Source organism: Colius striatus, chromosome 7 (genome assembly GCF_028858725.1).
Source record: "Colius striatus isolate bColStr4 chromosome 7, bColStr4.1.hap1, whole genome shotgun sequence".
Classification (NCBI taxonomy): domain Eukaryota; kingdom Metazoa; phylum Chordata; class Aves; order Coliiformes; family Coliidae; genus Colius; species Colius striatus.
This window is the reverse complement of record NC_084765.1, coordinates 19,551,547-19,571,360: the sequence shown is the minus strand read 5'-3', so window position 1 is coordinate 19,571,360 and position 19,814 is coordinate 19,551,547. Positions and strand designations below refer to the sequence as shown.

General features: G+C 36.9%; 1 protein-coding gene across 4 annotated transcripts in view; it reads left to right on the top strand.

Annotated features, from left to right (window-relative positions):
- Positions 1-19,814, top strand: part of CPT1A (carnitine palmitoyltransferase 1A) — a 53,172-nt gene that overhangs the window by 19,123 nt on the left and 14,235 nt on the right. For 3 of the 4 annotated variants that reach the window (XM_061999172.1, XM_061999171.1, XM_061999173.1), the window contains 10 exons: positions 1,770-1,965; positions 3,075-3,263; positions 4,305-4,410; positions 5,577-5,693; positions 6,523-6,687; positions 7,924-8,058; positions 11,135-11,287; positions 12,369-12,473; positions 14,502-14,594; positions 16,067-18,875. In XM_061999172.1, coding sequence (XP_061855156.1) covers positions 1,770-1,965; positions 3,075-3,263; positions 4,305-4,410; positions 5,577-5,693; positions 6,523-6,687; positions 7,924-8,058; positions 11,135-11,287; positions 12,369-12,473; positions 14,502-14,594; positions 16,067-16,153 — 1,346 coding nt within the window. In that variant the 3' untranslated portion in view covers positions 16,154-18,875. Of the gene's footprint in view, positions 1-1,769; positions 1,966-3,074; positions 3,264-4,304; positions 4,411-5,576; positions 5,694-6,522; positions 6,688-7,923; positions 8,059-11,134; positions 11,288-12,368; positions 12,474-14,501; positions 14,595-16,066; positions 18,876-19,814 lie in introns of those variants that run through there. The other variant, XM_061999174.1, reaches the window with a different exon arrangement.

Genomic DNA, 19,814 nt, shown 5'->3' with positions numbered 1-19,814 from the left:
AACAGGATCATTTTTGCCTGAGTGTGTTCCTACAACTTACACTTATTGTGGAAGTCTAAAAGAGACATTTACGTTTGTATCTGGAATTAAAAGTTCATATACATTTTCTTGATGTAATTGTACATTCCGCTCTCATTGCGTGCATTTGCTAACACTGCCTGTAGACATAAAACATTTCACTTTAGTCAGTGGCCTTTGAGAAATTATTTGTTGTATCTCAACATAAAAAGTTGGGGTTTTTTTATGGTCAATACATCATCCAAGATCTTGAGGCTGATTGTTCTCTGTATGGTGTTTTTCTTCATGTCTTTTAACAAAGCATGTTGTAGAGTGAACCACTGCTTTTAGGCAGGGAAGAGCAACCCTACCATTCTATGATTTTCATTTTTTTTTACTGGGAAACCAATGCCTTACATAAACTCACACATAAATGACTTCTTGAACTGGCAAAAAAAAGGAAAGATTTTTTTTTGTATTACAACAAATCTGTACTTCAAGTCCACTGGTCTGTGTTAAGGCCTGTAAGTTTAGGTGTCTGAAAGGCCAGGACTTAACAGCTGTTGTGAAGACAGTTGTTGATGTAGATGACTAATGATCCAAGTTTTTCTTTTTACACTTAAGAGGTTATCTTTTTTTGTGTGGACATATCATGTACATGAGACAAGTACTTGGGGTGGCCTGCCTTAAACTGGGACTGTAGAAAAAGTTATGTCACTAGCTGATTGCGTTGCTGCTGCTTTTCCCCCTCTGTGATGTTTCTCCTCAATGCACAACCTTTTGTATTAACGTAGTTGCCAGTTGGAGTGGTGCTTCTGCCAATCTTAGCACTTTTATCACCCTATTTTTGGCAGAAATGCAGAGTGGATAGCCAAAGACATGGTTAACATAAAACTGCTTGTGATCAATAGATGAAGCATATCTGCCAAAGGTTTATGGATGGCTGACAGCATCCATGGTGTAGAATCCTTTCCTGGTACAATATTTCTCAGATCTGTCAGAATCCTGACTTTTAGGCTCAGCTCATATTTTTGACATCATCTTTCTTCACAATCTCAGTAATGGGTCTCTTCAGTTTCACAGGAATATAACAGTTCTTTAGGGTAGTGACAGTTTTCATCAACTGAGGGTTTTTCCTGGCTATTGTAGAAACCTTCATCTTTGGTTTGGTGCAATGCCTTCATGACCACGTTCAGACTTATCCCAATTAAACCAAATAAATAATAAAGTGAGGAAAAAAAGTGTGACCTAGGTTTCTGCTTCACTAAATTTCATAACAGTAGCCTTTTGGCCACAGATGGAGTATTAACTCTGCATCTGTCAGGATAAAGGTGAACAAAAGCTTGTGGTAATAAATTTGGTCTCTCTCAAGACACCCTGCAGATCGTACTGTTGAGTTGTCTAGCATTTGAATGCAGATGACTTAAAAGTACCTTTCTTCAGACTCATCTAGCATATTCTTTTGCTGACTGCTTAACCAGTGCTCACTTTTCAGATACAGAAACACAGATTTAGTTGCTTAATACTGGCCTCCAGTGTGGAAACTGGTGGTGCTATATCTGCAAATGACTATCAGATATGGGTATTGGACTATTTCATGGCAAAATGTTTGTGCTCAACTAACATAGGGGAGTGGTTTATTCCACACTATTACTCATTAGAATAATCAAGCTGTTGTTAAGCAGTAGTGCAATGCTGTAGGCATTTGTTATTTAGTGCTTTAGTGTTTTGAGACTTCAGCTTTGTTTTCACATAAGTGATTGCTATTCTAGATACCCTCCAGCATGTGAAAGACAGCAAACACATTGTTGTGTATCATAAGGGCCGTTACTTCAAAGTGTGGCTATACCACGATGGCAGACTGTTGAAACCCCGAGAAATTGAACAGCAGATGCAAAGAATTCTTGATGATGATTCAGAGCCTCAGGCTGGTGAAGAGAAACTAGCAGCTCTTACTGCAGGAGATAGGTAGGGTGGATATAATTTTTAAAATTAGTTTTAGTACTTAGAAATATTTGCAAAACGTGCTAATTGAATCTTGGCTTTGGAATTTTAAAATAGTCTGCAGACAGATGATTATACCTTGAAAACTGATTTCTCTATACTGCTAACATGTAACAGCACTTAAGTAATTTGTGCCTATTCAGAGTTAAAAGTAATTTTGCAACTGTATGCTGATTACCTATGCTTAGCTGGAGAAGTTTGGTTTACTTGTGGTTATCATAAGAGTGGTATCTGGAAGCTTTACACTATTACGCATAAAACTACTTGAGTTTTATATCTGCATGGGATTCACTGTAATTTTAAAGATTATTTTAAAAAAATAAGATTCAGAATGGAAATTCAGGATCTGTTACTCCATACTCATGACTTGTACCTACAAAATAAATTTGTGTGCTCAGTTGGTTCTAGGTGCAAGATCACTGAATTTAAATTGTGAAAAACTTAATTCAAACTAATTGTTTCTGAACAAGGAAGAGAGGAGCTGTGCAATTTAATGTGTTTTCTTACTAGGAGTCCTTCCTTTTTCCGACTTTGTGCTTTAAAACAACTGAAAATATTTTTTCCTTGGGAAAACCATGTAAATGTGGTGCAACTGTAGAGATATTACCTTGTTCAGGTCTTCTCTCACTTCTGTTCCAGGCATTTACCATGGAACTTTTTTTATTGGTAATTTTCCAGATTCTTTGATTTAGGTGTTAGAGCAATGGGTATTAATACCTGTTCATTGTTGTCATTATTATTATTGCTATTTTCTTCTTCTGTATAACAGATAGATATTTTCACTTCTTCAGTTATAAATGTAGATAATCTATGCTATAGGTATTACGTGCTACAGAAATGTTGAATTCCTGAGGATTAAGCTTCGCCCATGTGTGATGATATGTTGAACTGGTTCCTAAGATTACATTGTACATATATTTTTAGAACTTTTCACTGCTGATGTAGTTCAAATGCAATGAAAGGAGTTGCTTCAAATTTGCTAAAAGTAGGAGGAATGTCTCATGCTGATGTGTAAAGTGGTAAAACGTTGACAAATCCATATAATCTGGCTATAAACCAAATTCTTTTTGCAGAGTACCATGGGCTAAAGCTCGACAGGCTTATTTTAGCCATGGAAAGAACAAACAGTCCTTAGATGCTGTTGAAAAAGCAGCATTTTTTGTGACATTGGACGACACCGAGCAAGGGTACAGGAAAGAAGATCCAGTGAGGTCACTGGATGCGTATGCAAAATCCTTAATACATGGTAGATGTTATGACAGGTACAGTATTGACTCTGTGAAAAACGCCTTCTCTTTTTTAGAATGTCACTAATTCCTGTGGCTAATAGAAATGAATTAGTGACTTAAAACCTGATAAATTTCATAAAAGCAAGGAATGGCTTGGGTTGGAAGAGATCATCTAGTCCAGCCTGCTTGCTATGGACAGGGGCATCTTTCACTACGTGAGATTGAGATTGCTCAAAACCCTGTCTAACCTGACTGAACACTCCAAATGATGGGGCATCTACAGTCTCTCTGGGCAACTTGTTCCAGTGTCTCACCATCCTCATTGGAAAAAAAAAAAATCTCACTTATGACAAATCTCAATTTAATCTCTTTCAGTGTATAACCATTGCCCCTTCTCCTGTTGCTATGGGCCATGGTAAAAAGTCTTTCTCTGTTCTTCTTATGAGCTCTCTTTATATATTGAAAGGCTGCAAGGAAGTATCCCAGAGCCTTCTCCAGACTCCCAACTCTCAGCTTTTCTTCATGGGAGGGTGTTGGAGCCCTCTCACTATTTTCATGGCACTCAGACCTGCTCTAACAGATCCATGTCTGTCTTGTGCTGGAAGCCCAGTGCTGGGGGCAGCGCTGCAGGTGGGATCTTACCAGAGCAGAGGTGAGGATTGCCTCCCTCAACTTGCTGGCCTCACTGCTGCTTATGCAGCCCAGGACATGACTGGCTTTCTGGCCTGTGAGTACACATCATTGGCTCCCATCCTATTTCTCATCCACTAGAACCCTAAGTCTGTCTTGGCATTGCTGCTCAATCCATTCAGCCTCTTTCAGCCTGTATTGATACTGGGGGTTGGCCTGATGCATGTGCTAGGCCTTGCAGTTGGCCTTGTTGAACCTCATGAGGTTCACATGACTAGACTTTATGAAGTTCAAATTTATGTCTATTTCTTTAAATAAACAATTATTTTTAAAAAAGAAGCCAAGAACTATTTCATTTTAATGTGAATTTTTGAGACGAAGTTGTGGTATAAAAATGCTTTTGAAATGTACAAAACCATAAAGAAATCTTGATTTCTTTTGTAGGTGGTTTGATAAAACAGTCACTCTTGTAGTATTTAAAAATGGCAAAATGGGTCTGAATGCAGAGCACTCTTGGGCAGATGCTCCTATTGTTGGACACCTGTGGGAAGTAAGTGTTTAGTACAAAAAGTTTATGCAGAAGATAATGTGATGTGCTTTGTGTGACAGTTCTGGAGATTAGCAATTGCTTTTAATCCCTTGCATTTAAATGCAAATAGGTGTCAGGTGTGACTGGTGCACCTCATAATTTCCTAGTTTTATTATATGAGTCCATGTGTGGAAGAACAAAAAGTCCTCATTGTATTCTCTACCCAGGGAAGAAAGAAAGCCAAACTGATTTTACATTGACTTCACAGTGTATTTTAGACTAGCTCAATGGAAAAGAGTTACTTTGTTTTTTTTTTTTAATTATGATATATGCCTAGGTCAAATCTCAGTGTACTTAGTGTGAGTTGGTTCATTTTTCTGCTAAGAATTAAGATGACTATGCGGGATTTAATTTCCTAAACAGTTATCTGTTGTTAGCTCTTCAAAGATTGTCTATTTTCAGAGTAGATGGAATTAAAGTTCATTTCATAGTTGGCATGTTCAGACTGTGAAGTGAATAAAATGATAAGATGACAGTAGAAATAGGTGTTGAACATGTAATAGACTCTTGTCAAGCTTTTTCTTTCTATATTGAGCAGATTCAAGTCTTGATAATTCAGTATCTTTTTATTTAGTTAGTTTTTTACCTTGAGGATATTGTTTGAAATCTTGTAATACAGACTTTTTTGTCTGTTGTTCAAGTTGTATTGGTCATCTTGGAAACATTCTACTTTCCTACCCAGGAACAAAAACAAACTGAAATTTTGAGTGGGATGCAAATCTTAAAAGTGATCAAATTTTTGCAGATATATGCACTTGCTCTGAAATAAACTTTCCTGAACAAGTTTTCATAGATGACAAATTTGGAGAAATTCTCTTGAGTCTAAGTAGAAAAGAGATTGCACAACCTAAGTGTAAGACTGACTTTTTTTACTACTAGTAAGTTTGAGGTGGATTTTTAATGAAACATTTTGGTTAATTCAGTAGCATCTAATTACCTCAGTGTTTGGGCCTATCTGGTATTATTTTCACTCAGAACACAAAAAATGCCTTAAAATAAGAGGTGAAACAGCTGTTTTCAGTATTTGGAATGGATTGCATATTATATTTTACAGTGTACTGAAAATGATTATATTCCACAGCAATATGTAACGTGTTGCAATTCTGATGAAATATTGTTCTTTGCAGAATGTAATGGCAACTGAGTATCTTGAACTGGGCTATTCTGAAGATGGACATTGCAAAGGAGATACCAATCAAAATATTCCTATTCCTACCAAACTACAGTGGGAAATTCCAGAAGAAGTAAGTATAGAACAGTGAGTGGCTTGAGAAAAATAATTTGACTATTTTGGGAAAAGAGGATCTTCTAGGTAAGAAGCTTCAAATTCCTTTGAGTCCTGTGAGAAGTTCATTTCATGTGTAGGCATTACTCAGTTTACCTAAAGATATAAAGGATTTTTAACATCACTCTTCGCAAATTCTGTCCAGGAAATGTAAAGCTTTCTGGGTTGATAACATAGTAAAAATAAGTGGCCACCTATTTTTAAAAGTAACTGTATTAAAATGAGGTTTTAAGTTGCTGAGGTTTTATTATTGTTGTCCCAACAAATGCTCTTGAGACTAGGTGTCTTTTGTATGTTCAAGATCCTGAATATTTGTCTAGTAAAGTTTTGTTGGTTTTTTTTTTGCCTGAGTCGATGACAAACTTCACACCATGTATTTAGATTTTAATTTTTAATACATGCTAATGGATGTGGATATGCTTAATTAACCACGTATGACAGATTGGAAGCCACACAACTATTGCCCTTCGGTCTCTGTGGGTCGTTCTTTTATGCTCTAGTCATCCAGACAATCTGAACGGTGATGTATTTTAAAGTGGAATTTTTGGAGCCCAGATGTGTATTGGCTTAAAACTTTTTCTTACTAGCTTTTTGAATTTTAACATTATGGCAAAGATAGCTTCTCCCCTTTCTCCAAAGGGAGATTATTTAAGTGATGATGTTCCTGGCATGCATAAAGGCAGTGTTTCTTATTTGTTAATTAAAAATACCTTGAACAGTTCTCATATGCCACTGAATATTCACATATGTGCATATAGATTGTTTGTTTGTTTGTTTTGTATATTTAGTGTCAAGAAGTGATTGAGAGGTCTCTGAGCACTGCAGTAGCTCTGGCAGATGATGTGGACTTCCATTCATTTCCCTTTGATGCTTTTGGGAAGGGACTAATAAAGAAAGCCAAAACCAGCCCTGATGCCTTTGTGCAACTTGCCCTGCAGCTTGCTCACTATCGGGTAAGAACAGACTTTTTCTAGCTTATAGAATCTCATGAAATTGAGTATAGCATGTTTGTGATTAAAAACTGATCATGTAAATTACTTTAGTCTTGCACAAGCAGTCCAGGTTATTGAAGACATTCAATGGAAATTTGTACAAACCCTAAACAGGTTACTAGCAGGAAATTAATTGTCCAAACTTAGGCAAATTTTTCTCTTCAGCTTAGCTGATCTATCTCTAGGCATTTGGGGCTTGAAAGACACAAATACGAAACTTCTAGTAGCTGTATTTATAATCCGAACAATGTTAAAAACTTATCTTTTCATTTGGAGCCACTATTGATTCAGTAGTCATGGACATTCTCCAACAGGGGTAACAGATGCCTGCCTGTGTTTTCTTTTGTTAATACACCTCTTCTATAAAGTGCTTTCAGAAAACACCAGTGGATAAACATGCATGTTTTTCATTTTGCTTTCTTCCTGTCAGTGTTGAGATACTGATCTACATTTGTTTGTTATGAGGGGTTTAAGGAATTCCAAAAGCTTTTTTGAAGCATTTAGCTTTCCTGGCTGCTATCACTACATAGTCTTTCTTACCATTGGTCAGGGTAGCTATGTGGCAAATAGTTTGGTTACCCACCTACTTCTATTATAAATGCTCATCCTTTTAATCTAAAGTGGAACAGACTTTCATTATCTCTTCTGATGGGCATTTTAGACAGGTAGATTTGCTAACAACTCTTAGATAAACAGCTATCATTTGGAAATTTATTAATCTCTAGATTGTGCCTATCTACAGGAAATACAGAAGCCTCACTTCCTGGATTTTGCAGATAGTTTTCAGTTTTCCTCTTCTTGAAAATCTCAATGGCATACGTCTCCATGCTATTAAACTTTTAACTGAAAATACAGCTTTCTCTATTATTTACCACAACTGTTTTAATTATGAGGCCGCTCAACTTTCAAGTCGGTTTTTGATAGCACTTAAGTCAGCTGTTAGTAACTGAAGACAATGCAAAATGCAGACAGTACTCCTTACTAGTTTGGTTGTTCTATTAGGATTTCTCAAATCTTGCTACTAATCTTATTTTAGCCTTTATTATCTTTAAGTAAGACTGATAATGGTGGGCTACTAAAAACTTATTGTTTAGTTTAGTTTGTGGAGTGGTTCATAACCTGTGTGTATCTTGAACTGTTGGTAAAGAGCAGCTAAGTCTGGATAAACCTATAAGCTCTTATTTTTCCTTTTTCAAGGACATGGGAAAATTTTCTTTAACATATGAAGCCTCTATGACACGCTTGTTCAGAGAAGGCAGGACTGAAACTGTTCGTTCGTGTACCGTTGAATCGTGTAATTTTGTTCGAACCATGGAAGACCCAACTAGAAGTGTAAGTTCATAGTGTGGTTGCTTTATACAATCCACAAGTCACATGAGCTACCATGAGGTATCTGTAGAAGTTCCCAAGTAGTTTTTAAATAGAGCTATGCTTTTGTTCTTTAGGAAGGAAATGCAGCATGTAAGGTAATTGTCCACATTTTTGTCAATATGGCAGAAATTCAAGGCTGTACCAAAGGAGAAAGTGGTAACAGCCAAATATGCCCCTTCTTACAATTCCTGAATTCCAGAAAACTCGTGACTTCTGAAACTCAAGCAAAGACTTGTAAAACAAGCAATCTCATATCAGATAGGTTTTTGTTGCTGATAGGAAAGCAAGTATGATTTGTAGGAAATAAGTAGTTGCTATTATATGTTGATTTCAGATGGTTTTTAAGCTTTTTTGTGATGTTCTGATTAGCAAACAAAAGGAAGTGTGGTCTAGGGGAAAATTTCTTGGTTTGAAAACTGGTTAAAATATTTGCTGTCAAAATGAGAAAGGGGAAGACAGTTGTCTGTAGACCTCTCTGATCGTTTATTCACCATTAGTCACAGTTTCCACAGGTGCAGCTGATGAAGTAAATCATTACATTTGCAGATTTTGCCTAGTTGAAGGGTATTTCCAGTTCTTCAGACAATAAAAAAGTGACCTGAAAAGAAGGATTTTGTTAAATAGGAATGTACTCAAAGTATCACATCTAACCCTGAGTAACAGCTGCGTGGATAGAAGTTCTAATTAAAAAGATTATCATAACTGACATAGCACATTCTGTGCTACACCAGCGGGAAAAAAAATAGGAGCCCTCACTTTTGTTAGTCTTGTCCTTTCTTAGTTGTCTTTTTGCTCCTTCAGGAAAGAGTTTTCATTGATCAGATCTTCGATGAGCAGTGTAGGTTCTTTCTTTAGAAAATACTCCATGATTCTATGGATAAATGTTATCACAAGAAAGTATATGCACAGAGGAAGAGAGCTGTGTCAACATATCATACAGAACTGGCTGTAAAACACAGCTCCTGTACAAATACTCTGTGTATAGAAAGTAATTTTTACATAGTCCCAAGAAGGTGCCTCGCTTGAGGAAGTTGTAGACTGCCATGAGGTCACCTCAGCCTTTCCTAAGCTGAACAAACCAAATGCCTTCACCTGGTCCTCGTAACATACATTGATGTTCTGACAAAAGCCAGAATGTCCTGTATACACAACTCTGTGTATGTGAACCCTTCTAAACTCCCGAGTGCCACTTCCTAGTAAAACCACAATCGGAGGAGACAGGTACTACATTCTCCTGGGATCACTTTCTGTTCAGTTGTGCCAGCCTTAAAGCAGTGCTAGCAACTAGGATTCTAATCCAGCCATGAGTTGCTCACTGTCCTGGGCTTTACTGGAAAAGATTTCATTGTGACACTAAGCTGGGAAGGGACACAGCCAGGACAGCTGACCCAAACCAGGCAATGGGATATTCCATACCATACAATATCATGACTACTAGAGAAACTGAGGAAGCTGACAGGGCAGAGGGGGGAAGGGATCATTGGGTTCTGGGTGGTAAGCAATTGCATTGTGCATCACTCACTTTGTATATCTATTACTACTATTATTATCATTACTATTATCATTTCTTCTCTCCTAGTACTGTACCATTAAACTATCCTTAGTGCATGAGTTTTTACCTATTTCTTCCAGTTCTCCTCCCCATCCCACCAGTGTGGGGAAGGAGCGTGTGAGTGGCTACATGGTGCTTAGTTGCTGTCCAGGCTTAAACTATGACACTCGGACATCTCAATAGATGATCTTGATTTCAGTAAAGCATTTGACACCATCTCCCACAGCATCCTCGCAGCAAAACTGAGAAAGAGTGGGCTTGGATGATCCAGATAGTGAGGTGGATTGTTAAATAGTTGAAGTGAAGAAGGCAGAGAATTGTGATCAATCGGACAGGATCTAGTTGGAGGCCTGTATCCAGTGGAGTCCCTTAGGGGTTGGTGCTGGGACCGGTACTGTTCAATATATTCATTAATGATCTTGATGAGGGAAGAGAGGGCACTGTCAGCAAGTTTGCTGATGATACTAAACTGAGGGGAGTGGCTGACACACCAAAAATCCTCACATCTACCCACATCCCAATTCGATGGGCCACCTTATCATAAAAGGAATTTAAGCTCATTAAAAAGGACTTTTCCCTTGTCTAATCTATGTTGGCCATGACCTATGACTGCATTGTCTCTCTATTGTTTTGCCATGACTCGCAGAATGACCATGTCCATGATTTTTCCAGGCAGTGAATTGAGACTGATGGCCCTGTAATAACTGGTGTTTTCCTTCGTACCCTTCTGGAAAATGGGACGTTTCCCAGCTTCCAGTTGTCTGGGACCACTCTATATTTCCATGACCATTGAAAAATAATGGAGAGAGGTCCTGCAGTAGCATCAGCCAACTCTTTTAGTACCCCGGGATGAATCACACCGGGCCCCATAGACTTATGTGCCTTCAGCAAGAGCAGCAAGGCTCCAGCAAGTTCAGAGTTGGCTGCGAGTTTATCATCTCCCCTGCCCCAGTCTTTGAACACAGGCTCTGGTGGTCCTAGAGGCCAACATTGATGTTAAAGGCAGAGATGAAGAAGGCATAGAATGTCTCTGCTTCGTCAACATCTCTGTTTGTGTGGATCCCTTTTTGTTGTCCTTCACAGTAGTGGCCAGCTTGAATTCTGATTAAGCTTTTTGACTGCACAATTTTTCTCCCTACAGTGGCAAACAATATCTCTGTAGTTCTCTCATTGCCTGTCCTTGTTTCTGGTTTCCATGTCCTTTACTTTTCCTCCTAAGTTCTAGGATATAATCCCTGCTCAGCTAATCAGCCTTCTACATGGCTCCCTTAACTTCAGATACTTTGGAGTTGCCTCCTCCTGAGCTATAAAGCTTTTAAAAAATTACCAGCAGTCATTAACCCAATACCTTCGGTATTGTCAGTTTTATTGTACTTGACTCTGAAGTGCTTTAGGCTTGAGAGCCATTGCTGTGACAGTTTCAGTATCTCCATCCTCAACCCATTTCACTTAACTGTTTGTTTGTTTGTTTTTTTCCATTGCTAGAATGAAAGTAAGCTAAAGTTCTTTCGGCTTGCTGCTGCCAAGCATCAGCTCTTATATCGTCTTGCAATGACTGGTGCTGGCATCGACCGCCATCTGTTCTGCCTTTATGTTGTATCCAAGTACCTTGCTGTAGAGTCTCCCTTCCTTAAGGAAGTAAGTGATTTTTATTGATAACTATTAATTACAGTAAGTAATCTTTTAGTTACTGAGTGTTTTGTGGTAGCTGCTTACATAATTCTAGAACTCTCTTTTTTCTATGAAAAAAAGGTAAGACTTTAGCTAGCATTGCTTAACATCTTCTGGGAGATTACCAGTTAGTTCAGTTTTGGTTTCTGTATATACTTTACTAACAGACCTTTCGTAATGCTTTCTATGAGCTTTGTGGTATAATACATGTTTCTAAACATTGCAAGAAAGGCATAGTCAGTATTACAACCAAAAAAGTACTGGTTCGTTGTGGGGTTTATGTATTTTCAAGGCCACACAACAGAGGCTGTGTGTCTTCTGTCAAGAATGTTCTTTTCGAATTGTGACAAAATAATATTAAGTTACTGTGAGTTAAAGGAGTTCTATATTGTGACTTATTTTTTTTTAAATAGTGACATTAACATTGTGCATTCATTACTGTGGCAAATACTTTTATTATTTAAACTAGATTTTAAGGTTAGGTTTTGTAAGAGTAATTCTCTTGCATTTGTTCATGTTTTCTGATTAATAAAAAATGTATTCCAGCTTGTCTCCAAATTTAAGCTACTCACATTCATTTGCTTGCTCTCTTAAATGCAAGAAGTGGCCAGGTCAGGAATAAACCAACTTTCTACAGCTTCCACAGATTTTCAAGATACATGTGCATTGTCCAAGACTTTACATGCTTTTAACCTGATGCAGTATCTTACTGCGATTTGAACATAGCCATTAATGATCTTGTTATTAACCAGGCTGTAGACCAGACTAATCCGTCTAGAAATAGCATGTTCATGGAAAGAACTTTTCTTCCCTTTTGAGGAAATGACATCATAACCTCATATATTTACGGTTTGTGTATCACAACAAGATTAGCTGTTTCTTTTAACCTTCTGCATTGCTCTTTCCATAGAAATCAGAACTGGAGTTTAATAGAGCTTTTTTATTTTTAATATAGCTTTATTGAGTGCTTTCTAACTTACCTTAATTAGTTTTTTAGTTCTCAAGCAGTGTGTTGTACTAGTTTGCATCTCTTTCATATCTAATAAAGGTTTTGTCAGAGCCTTGGAGGCTGTCAACAAGTCAGACACCACAGCAATACATTGATCTGAAGAAGAACCCTGAGATGTTATCCCCTGGTGGAGGATTTGGACCGGTATGTTTGCTGGATACAAGTACCCCTTCAAACACTCTTTTTTTTTAATATGCCAGCCTGAAAATTTCAGATGTGTAATAGCTTAATGTTGCACATCAAAGGTGCAACTCATGCTTTTAAATGCATGTGCTTAATGCTTTCCCATGTTGTAGCTGTGCTCAGAAAAATCTGCATCACCTTTTTTCTCACATCCCACTACAATAATGGATTATTCTTAAGGAAATGCACAGTTATCAAATGTGGTTCAGGGCTCCATGGCAGAGACTGTGTAAAGTGTGGGGGGGCTCTTACCACATTATCTATGCCTATAGCTTATGTACATCAGGCTACTATTACATAATTACACTGACAAATGCCTTGTTATTTAAACTAGATTCTAAGGCTGGGGTTTGTAAAAGTACTTATACTTGACTTGATCCTTATATTTCCTGATTAATATGTTCATGCTTTCCTCCAAATCAAGCTGTTCATGTTGTTCTGCTTACCCTCCAAAGTGTGAATAGTGTCTTAAGTCGAGTAAAACCACATTCTACAGCTTCTGGAGACTTTCAAGAAACTAATGTATTGTTAAGAGATTTTACAAGCTTCTGACATGCTGTAGTATTGTATCAAGATTTGAACAGGGGCATTTATGATATTGCTGTTAACAAGATCTGTTAAGGAGACTTAATGAGTTCTAGATTAATCTGTTTTCAAAAACCATTTCTGTTGAAAAAACAATGAGGAGCATCACAGGACTGCTGTATGTCTCAGAAATTAGGATAAGTGCAGTGTATTTTGGTTTGTTTTCAAGCTGAAAGCTGGTTTTGGTTGGGTTTTTTTTAATGGTTGGTTGTTTGGATTTTTTTATTTCCTCATGTTTCTGGTACAGCTTTCGGTAGTTCTTGAAGTTAAGTTGAAATTGCTGTATCAAGGAAAGGTAGCTATTGCAGTTGTAGTATTGCAGTAGCATGAGAAACTGGTGTGTTCCAGCAGATTGTAAAATCAGTATTTAGAATCCCAAAAAAGGTGTGGTCTGGCAATGAAGTAGGGTTTTGGCTTCAGGAATTTCTAACACTGCTTTCCTTTTGTTTTTTTGCTAATGCTACATTAGCTGCTCCCTCCTTACTGCTACTTCATTCCTTTAATTTCCTTCCTTCAGTTGTCTGTTTCCCAATAACCCTGCTTAGATTTCCCTTCTTTGTTTCTTGTGTCCTTACAAAAACTGCTTTGGTTTGCTGAAGTAGCCCAGAGATTCAGTACCTTAGACTGTTCATGGGTGTGTGCTGTTTATTGGGTTTTGTCGGGGAGGGAAGTTTTGTAGCATATAGCCCTGTAGCACTAACGTAGAGAAGACTATTGGGCTGCTTAGCAGCAGTGGTAGCAAAGAGTGCCTGAAGGCTATGATCCTTAGAGTCAGGAAAGAGGAATGAGAGTGGCAGCAGGATAGTCTGTGTTTCCTAGGCATGCTTTAAGTATAACATCAGACTGAAACTTGGGACAGTTGATACTGCTAATGTTGAAATCAGTCCAGAGCTCCATTTATAATGGCAGGTGTTCAGAATCATATCTTTGCTGTAGAGTCATGATTTTGGACAAGTTCTCATAATACAAGGCTTGCATGCACTATATATATATATATACACACACTGTATTTGTTTACATCTGTAGAGTGATCCCATGAAACAGGATGTTTAGGTATACAATTGAACTGTTTTATTCCTTACTACTTAAGCTGTATATCTGCTTTGGGCCAGACCATGACAGGATAATGTCTTTGAATAAGTATTCAATTTCAAAATACTAAAGCTGGGAAATATTACAGATATATATCCAGAAGTGTTAACTTCATGCACTTCACATGAGACTAGAACTGTTTCCCTAAGTGGAATCAATACTGAGAAATGATGCATTAAATGTGAAAGCTAAATTTTTGCTTGAGGAGCAATTTCAACCACTTTTGAAAATTGCGCAATTAGAAATGTGTAATTGTGTATAATTTAGGAATGGAATTAAAAATGAGTTTATAACTTGTTGTCCTTATCGTAGGTGGCTGATGATGGTTATGGTGTTTCTTATATGGTCTTGGGTGAAAATTCCATCCACTTCCATGTCTCCAGCAAAATATCTTGTTCTGAGACGGTAAGTCAGTCCTTTCCTATGGTTTAATAAATATGTTCTGGTATGTGCTTATAAGACTGTTCTACTCATTGTCTAAAAAAATATAGCAGGCTTGTGACATATAGTTATAATGTGGTTTTTTTCTGTCTTAACGTATGCTATTTTGTTGTTGGTTTGGTGGGTTTTTCTGTCTCCACTTCTACAAATGTAATAGCTTTACAAACCAAGGAACCCATACTCTGCTTTATTTAGGCTTTCAAGCATAAAGCAAGCATGTAGCCCAAGGTAGTCTTTACACTTGTATAGCTCCTTGGAACTCTTATGAAATTATTTGTATCTGTTGCATAAACAGTTAGATGTCTCCTGCTTTTGATACTTCAGTTTTTCTTTGTCTCTGGCTGCAGTTGTAAAGACAGAGAAAAATGTATGCACCCTATTCCTTAAATCTTTAAAACAAGTTTTAAAAGAAAGAAATAAGTTGACCTGTAAGTGCTAATCTGTGCTTGAGAAATACAGTTAATCAAAAAGTTATTAGAATAACACCCATTATTAGAATGTAGTAGATGTCATCATTCAGTATCCTGCTGTTGCAGAGACCTGCTTTGAGTGAGCTTCGATTAATATTTCCCCTTTAGAATTTTATGACTTTAATAAGCATGCTGCATTTGTTTAGGGTTACATAGTTGAACTATTTTTTTTCTCTTTTGACCTGAACTTGACCAGGAGATCTCAGTGCCTTTGCTTAATCATTAAAGATTAGGAAATACAACTTTGTTTTTTTCATAGTTCAAATTGTTCTTCGGATACCTGTTAGCTTGTACTTTAAATTTTCCTGTATTTTTTACCTACTTATTAGTCAGGCCAAAGGTCCATCCAGAAAAGGCAGCATTTAACGTGCATGGCCTTGATACTAGTAGGGTCTTTGTAGCAGGTACCTGTGAATTTATATTTGTAATGTTAATTTCTTCCTTGTATATTCATCTGATGCTTAGAATAAACAGAACAAGTTCATCGTTTGTTTACAGTTAGATAACTGTGATTTTCATTTTCAATATTTAACGTAGGAACTCAAAACAAACTCAAATGTTTTTCTGTTTTTTCAGTACTTCTGGGTCATCATAACACTTTCTGAACATCCTTTGTTTTCTAAAAATTAGCTTTTGCAATGTCTTGTATTTAAAAAAATACCGAAACCCAGCTGATTTAAAGTAACAGAAAGCTATAGATGTATCTGACTTCTTCAAAAGGAGATCTCTGTTCTGTCTGTAGGAAAGTAAATACATAATGAACTCATTAGTCAGTGATATAATTTGGAATAATTTGTACAGCATTAAAATTTTTGTGGTTTAAATTCACCATTTATGGTGAAATATGTGAGCTAATTCCATAAGCTCCAAAATTACAAAATGTTAACAGGTTCCTCCTCCTGCCTACAAGGTAACTGTTGATTGACAGTACAAATATTTGGGTTTGGGTTTTGTTTGTTTTTAAAGGATTCTCATCGTTTTGGAAAAAACATCCAGAAAGCAATGATGGACATCATGGATTTATTTAACCTGAGTAAAAACAGTACCAAGTGATTTACCTTCTTGGAGCCAAGCAATCTTCTGTTGTTGGGATGAGAACTCTTCTGCACAGGGAATGAGAGCAAGGTTTGTCAAACAGTAGCTGGTGAAGGAAGAAACTGAGTTACCATCTGTTTGGTCACCTATGAAAACCTTAGCAGTCTATAAAATGTTTAGGTTTTTTTTCAGTAGTTTGGAAGAGATAATTTCCACAAAAGACGACTTTTGAAATCTCGTACATTTCTATGGATGAAGTATAGCATCATTGCATGAAGTCATGTATATTCTAACACCTGCTGTTTTCTCCTAATTTGTATACACTTGCTCTTTTTTTACTTAAAATTAGTCTACTTGTATTCCAGAATCAAAGGGATAAAATATACTGTCTTATACCTTTTTCTAGTAATTGAGTTTATTTGCAATGTCTTAATAGCAGGATGTTCTTCAATGTATCTACTGCTTTATGTCAATGAATGACAAAACTTGTGTCTGTCTACCTTTGTTGGTTGTTTTTTGGGGTTGTTTGGGGGGGTTTAAGGTAATTTCTGTAAAACAAACCAAAAATCCCTGCTATATAACCCACCATAACATAGCAAGTTGTAGAAATTTTAGGGGTTTTGGTAGAAAACTGGATGGTGAAACGTGTCACTAAATTAGCAGGTACACATTTCTCACTACTTATCTTGCCACATTGTTGATTTTATTTTCATATAAATAAATGGACCTGTGTGCTTGTTCATGCAAGTGCCTTAGAAAAAGAAAGATCCTAAACCCAGGAAAAAAGCTGATGCTGGGAGTTGGTTTTACATTGTCTCATTGTCTTAGTGGTGAAGAAGGTGAAGTGGTAGTAATGCAGTTTTCAAATCATAAGTTAGGTGGATGTGGTGGTGGATGTAAGTAGACTTGTTGCCATATGGTGCGGTTCCTTATAATGCTCTAATTAAATGCTCCCATCTTTAAATGGTAAAGATCAGTTCCTATGAAATGCAGGAGTTTTGTGAATGGTACTGGTGCTAATTTGAGATACGAGTTGCTGGGTCCTAAGGAATGTTGGTTGAGTTGAATGTAACCTGTTGGAGAGTCTGCAAAGCCAGGCTACACAGAGATGTGGATCAGGTGCGATTTGCCTGGTTTCAGCCTCGAGCACCACTACCACATTACCAGCTGTCTGCATGAGAAGGGCAAACTATTGCAGCTGTGGAAAATAGCTCCAGAATGGGAAAACCCTGGACTTCTCAGACCCCTCCTGGGAAGTGCTCCTGGTCAAGCACAGTTTCTGAAGGATACAGGGAGGGGGAGGGGAAAGCTGTTGCACTCAAAGGAATGTTTCCACATGCAGAAATAAAATGTCTACTACAAAATGGAGCAATTTTGTGCGCGATGCTTCTCTTCCCCAGGCTTCATCTCTGTGGTTACTTTTTACATCCTGCAGTGCAGTGCAGTAAAGTGTACTTCAGCAATTTCTTTACATGTAAGGTACATGGTGTTCAGTAACACGGTGAACACTGCTCTAGACCTCTGTTGATTTGACAAAGGCCTCAAGGGTTGATCTAAAACTTCTCACTAGACTTTGAATGTTTTCTGGCCAGTATTTCTAACTTTCTATACCTCTTGATATTTTTTTTCACCCTGATCTAGCTATTGAAACACCTCTGTAGGTGTTTTTCAGGTGGGAAATCTCAAAGATCGCAGACAAAAGCGAATTAAGCAAATGTATGCCTACATAATGTGGGAACCCTCATAGGAATTGGCCAAATACACTTGCTGTTTCATTAGGGTGCCATGTGTTTGAAGCGACACCTCCAAATAAGCCTTACGGTGGTTGCCAGGCCTGGAGTTCATCAAACTACTGTGACAAATTTGTAGGGATCTGTTCTTTTGGAGCTGCAGAAATAATGTGCTGTTTTGCTGGTGTTTTTTTATTGACCACTGATCAATCTGTGCTTAAATTAATATTACAGCATATTAGTTTGTCGGATTTTCTTTGAAAAGTTTAGATTTTGCTCTCAGGTTTTAAATGTTTCAAGTGTAATTGTAGTTAGTGTAGTTATCAATGCAATTTTACATTCTGAGAGAGTAAGTAGAATTGGCACAGAAAGCTGTTTCTTATTGTAAATGTTTTCAGCATTTTGTGGTGTTAATTTTGGGATAGATCATAATTCCTAAACAGATAGGATTTTATTTCATTTTCTTTAAAATGTCAACAGCATGTAAATAAAATGTGGTTTTTAGATGTAAATCTTAGAAATCCACAGTGAATGTAGGTTATTAATAATTAATTTAAATCTTGATGTTTGCTATTGTGTGCATACAGTAAAACTGCTTGCTTTTTTGCTCAAAAGCCATAGGAATGTAACTCAAATGACCTAGATTTGAATGAACATTCTAGTACAGTGTACTCTTATTACGAAGTATAATGTTGATGTTGCAAAGAAAACAATCTAAGGTTTTAGTAAGAAATTACTTATTCTCAATTATTGATTTAAGAGATCAAAGTTGATGTTGAGTAGGTGGTAAAAGTCAGGTTTGGATGATAATAAATTGACCTGTTTGTTCAATAGCAGCGTGGGATTGGTGGAATACTTTGAATGTGCACTTTTCAAATTTCTTATTTCATGCCAGAAACTAGGATTGTGCAGGATTAAAGGAAGTGTGTGCCTGACCTTGAAAATCATGGAAATAATTCAGCCTTTGTACCAATTTGTTTTCTCATATAAAATATAATAATTTAAGCTAGTTTGAGGGGTTTTTTTATTGTCTCATTCAATTATTCTACATTTATGGTTGGTTATTTACATCCAATACTTTGTCTTTATTTTCTACTCTCTTCTGTGACTTCAAAAAGAAAATAAAATTTCACAATTACCACAACTCAGTGCAGTGTTAAATATTTATTTTTTTAATCTTCTTCCCAGCTCTCTTGCTGTTCTTTTTGGACATGTGAAATAATTGCTATTAAATCCAGTTAGGAATGAGAGTAGCAGAGTATTCTTTTTGCAGAGATGTATACATACACATCTTGCTAGTTAATAAGAAATGTATTGATGAACAATTTTCAGCTTCAGTAGAAAAAACAAACAATATAGGTCTTACTTTACAGTAATCTTATTTCCTAAGAGCCAAATAACTGCTGGGAAGTTTCTGTGAATTAGTCTGTCTGCAAGCTAGTGGACAGTAACGGTTTGATTTTTAACAGTGAATAATCCACAGAATATGAATGGCAAGGCAGTGGTAAACTAGTTCAGGCACAGAAAGTTAATATTCAAATGTTACTTGCTTTATCTGAAGATTCCCAGTACCTGAAAACTCTTTTGAATTGTGTTAAAACTGGGCACTACTTTGAGACAGTTGAAGAGGATTTTTACCTGTGCTATTTTTTAATTTCTGTTTAATAAAAAGCCCCACCAAACACCACCACAAACCCTCACAAAACCCATCAAGTAGTTTTGTGTGATGGAGGCATTTACATGTGTATTTAGCTTGCTTCTTTTCTGGATGTTGAAGCCTCCATTACATGAAAGAACCCAGTGATTCCAGTTTTATGCTTCATCTCTTAGATACTATTACTTCCTGATTGCATTTCAACCATCTCCCACCAAGGTTGCATATTGAAATTGTAAATTGGTATGTTCATTCTTAACAGAAATGCGAGTAGCAAGTCTGATGCATCTTATAC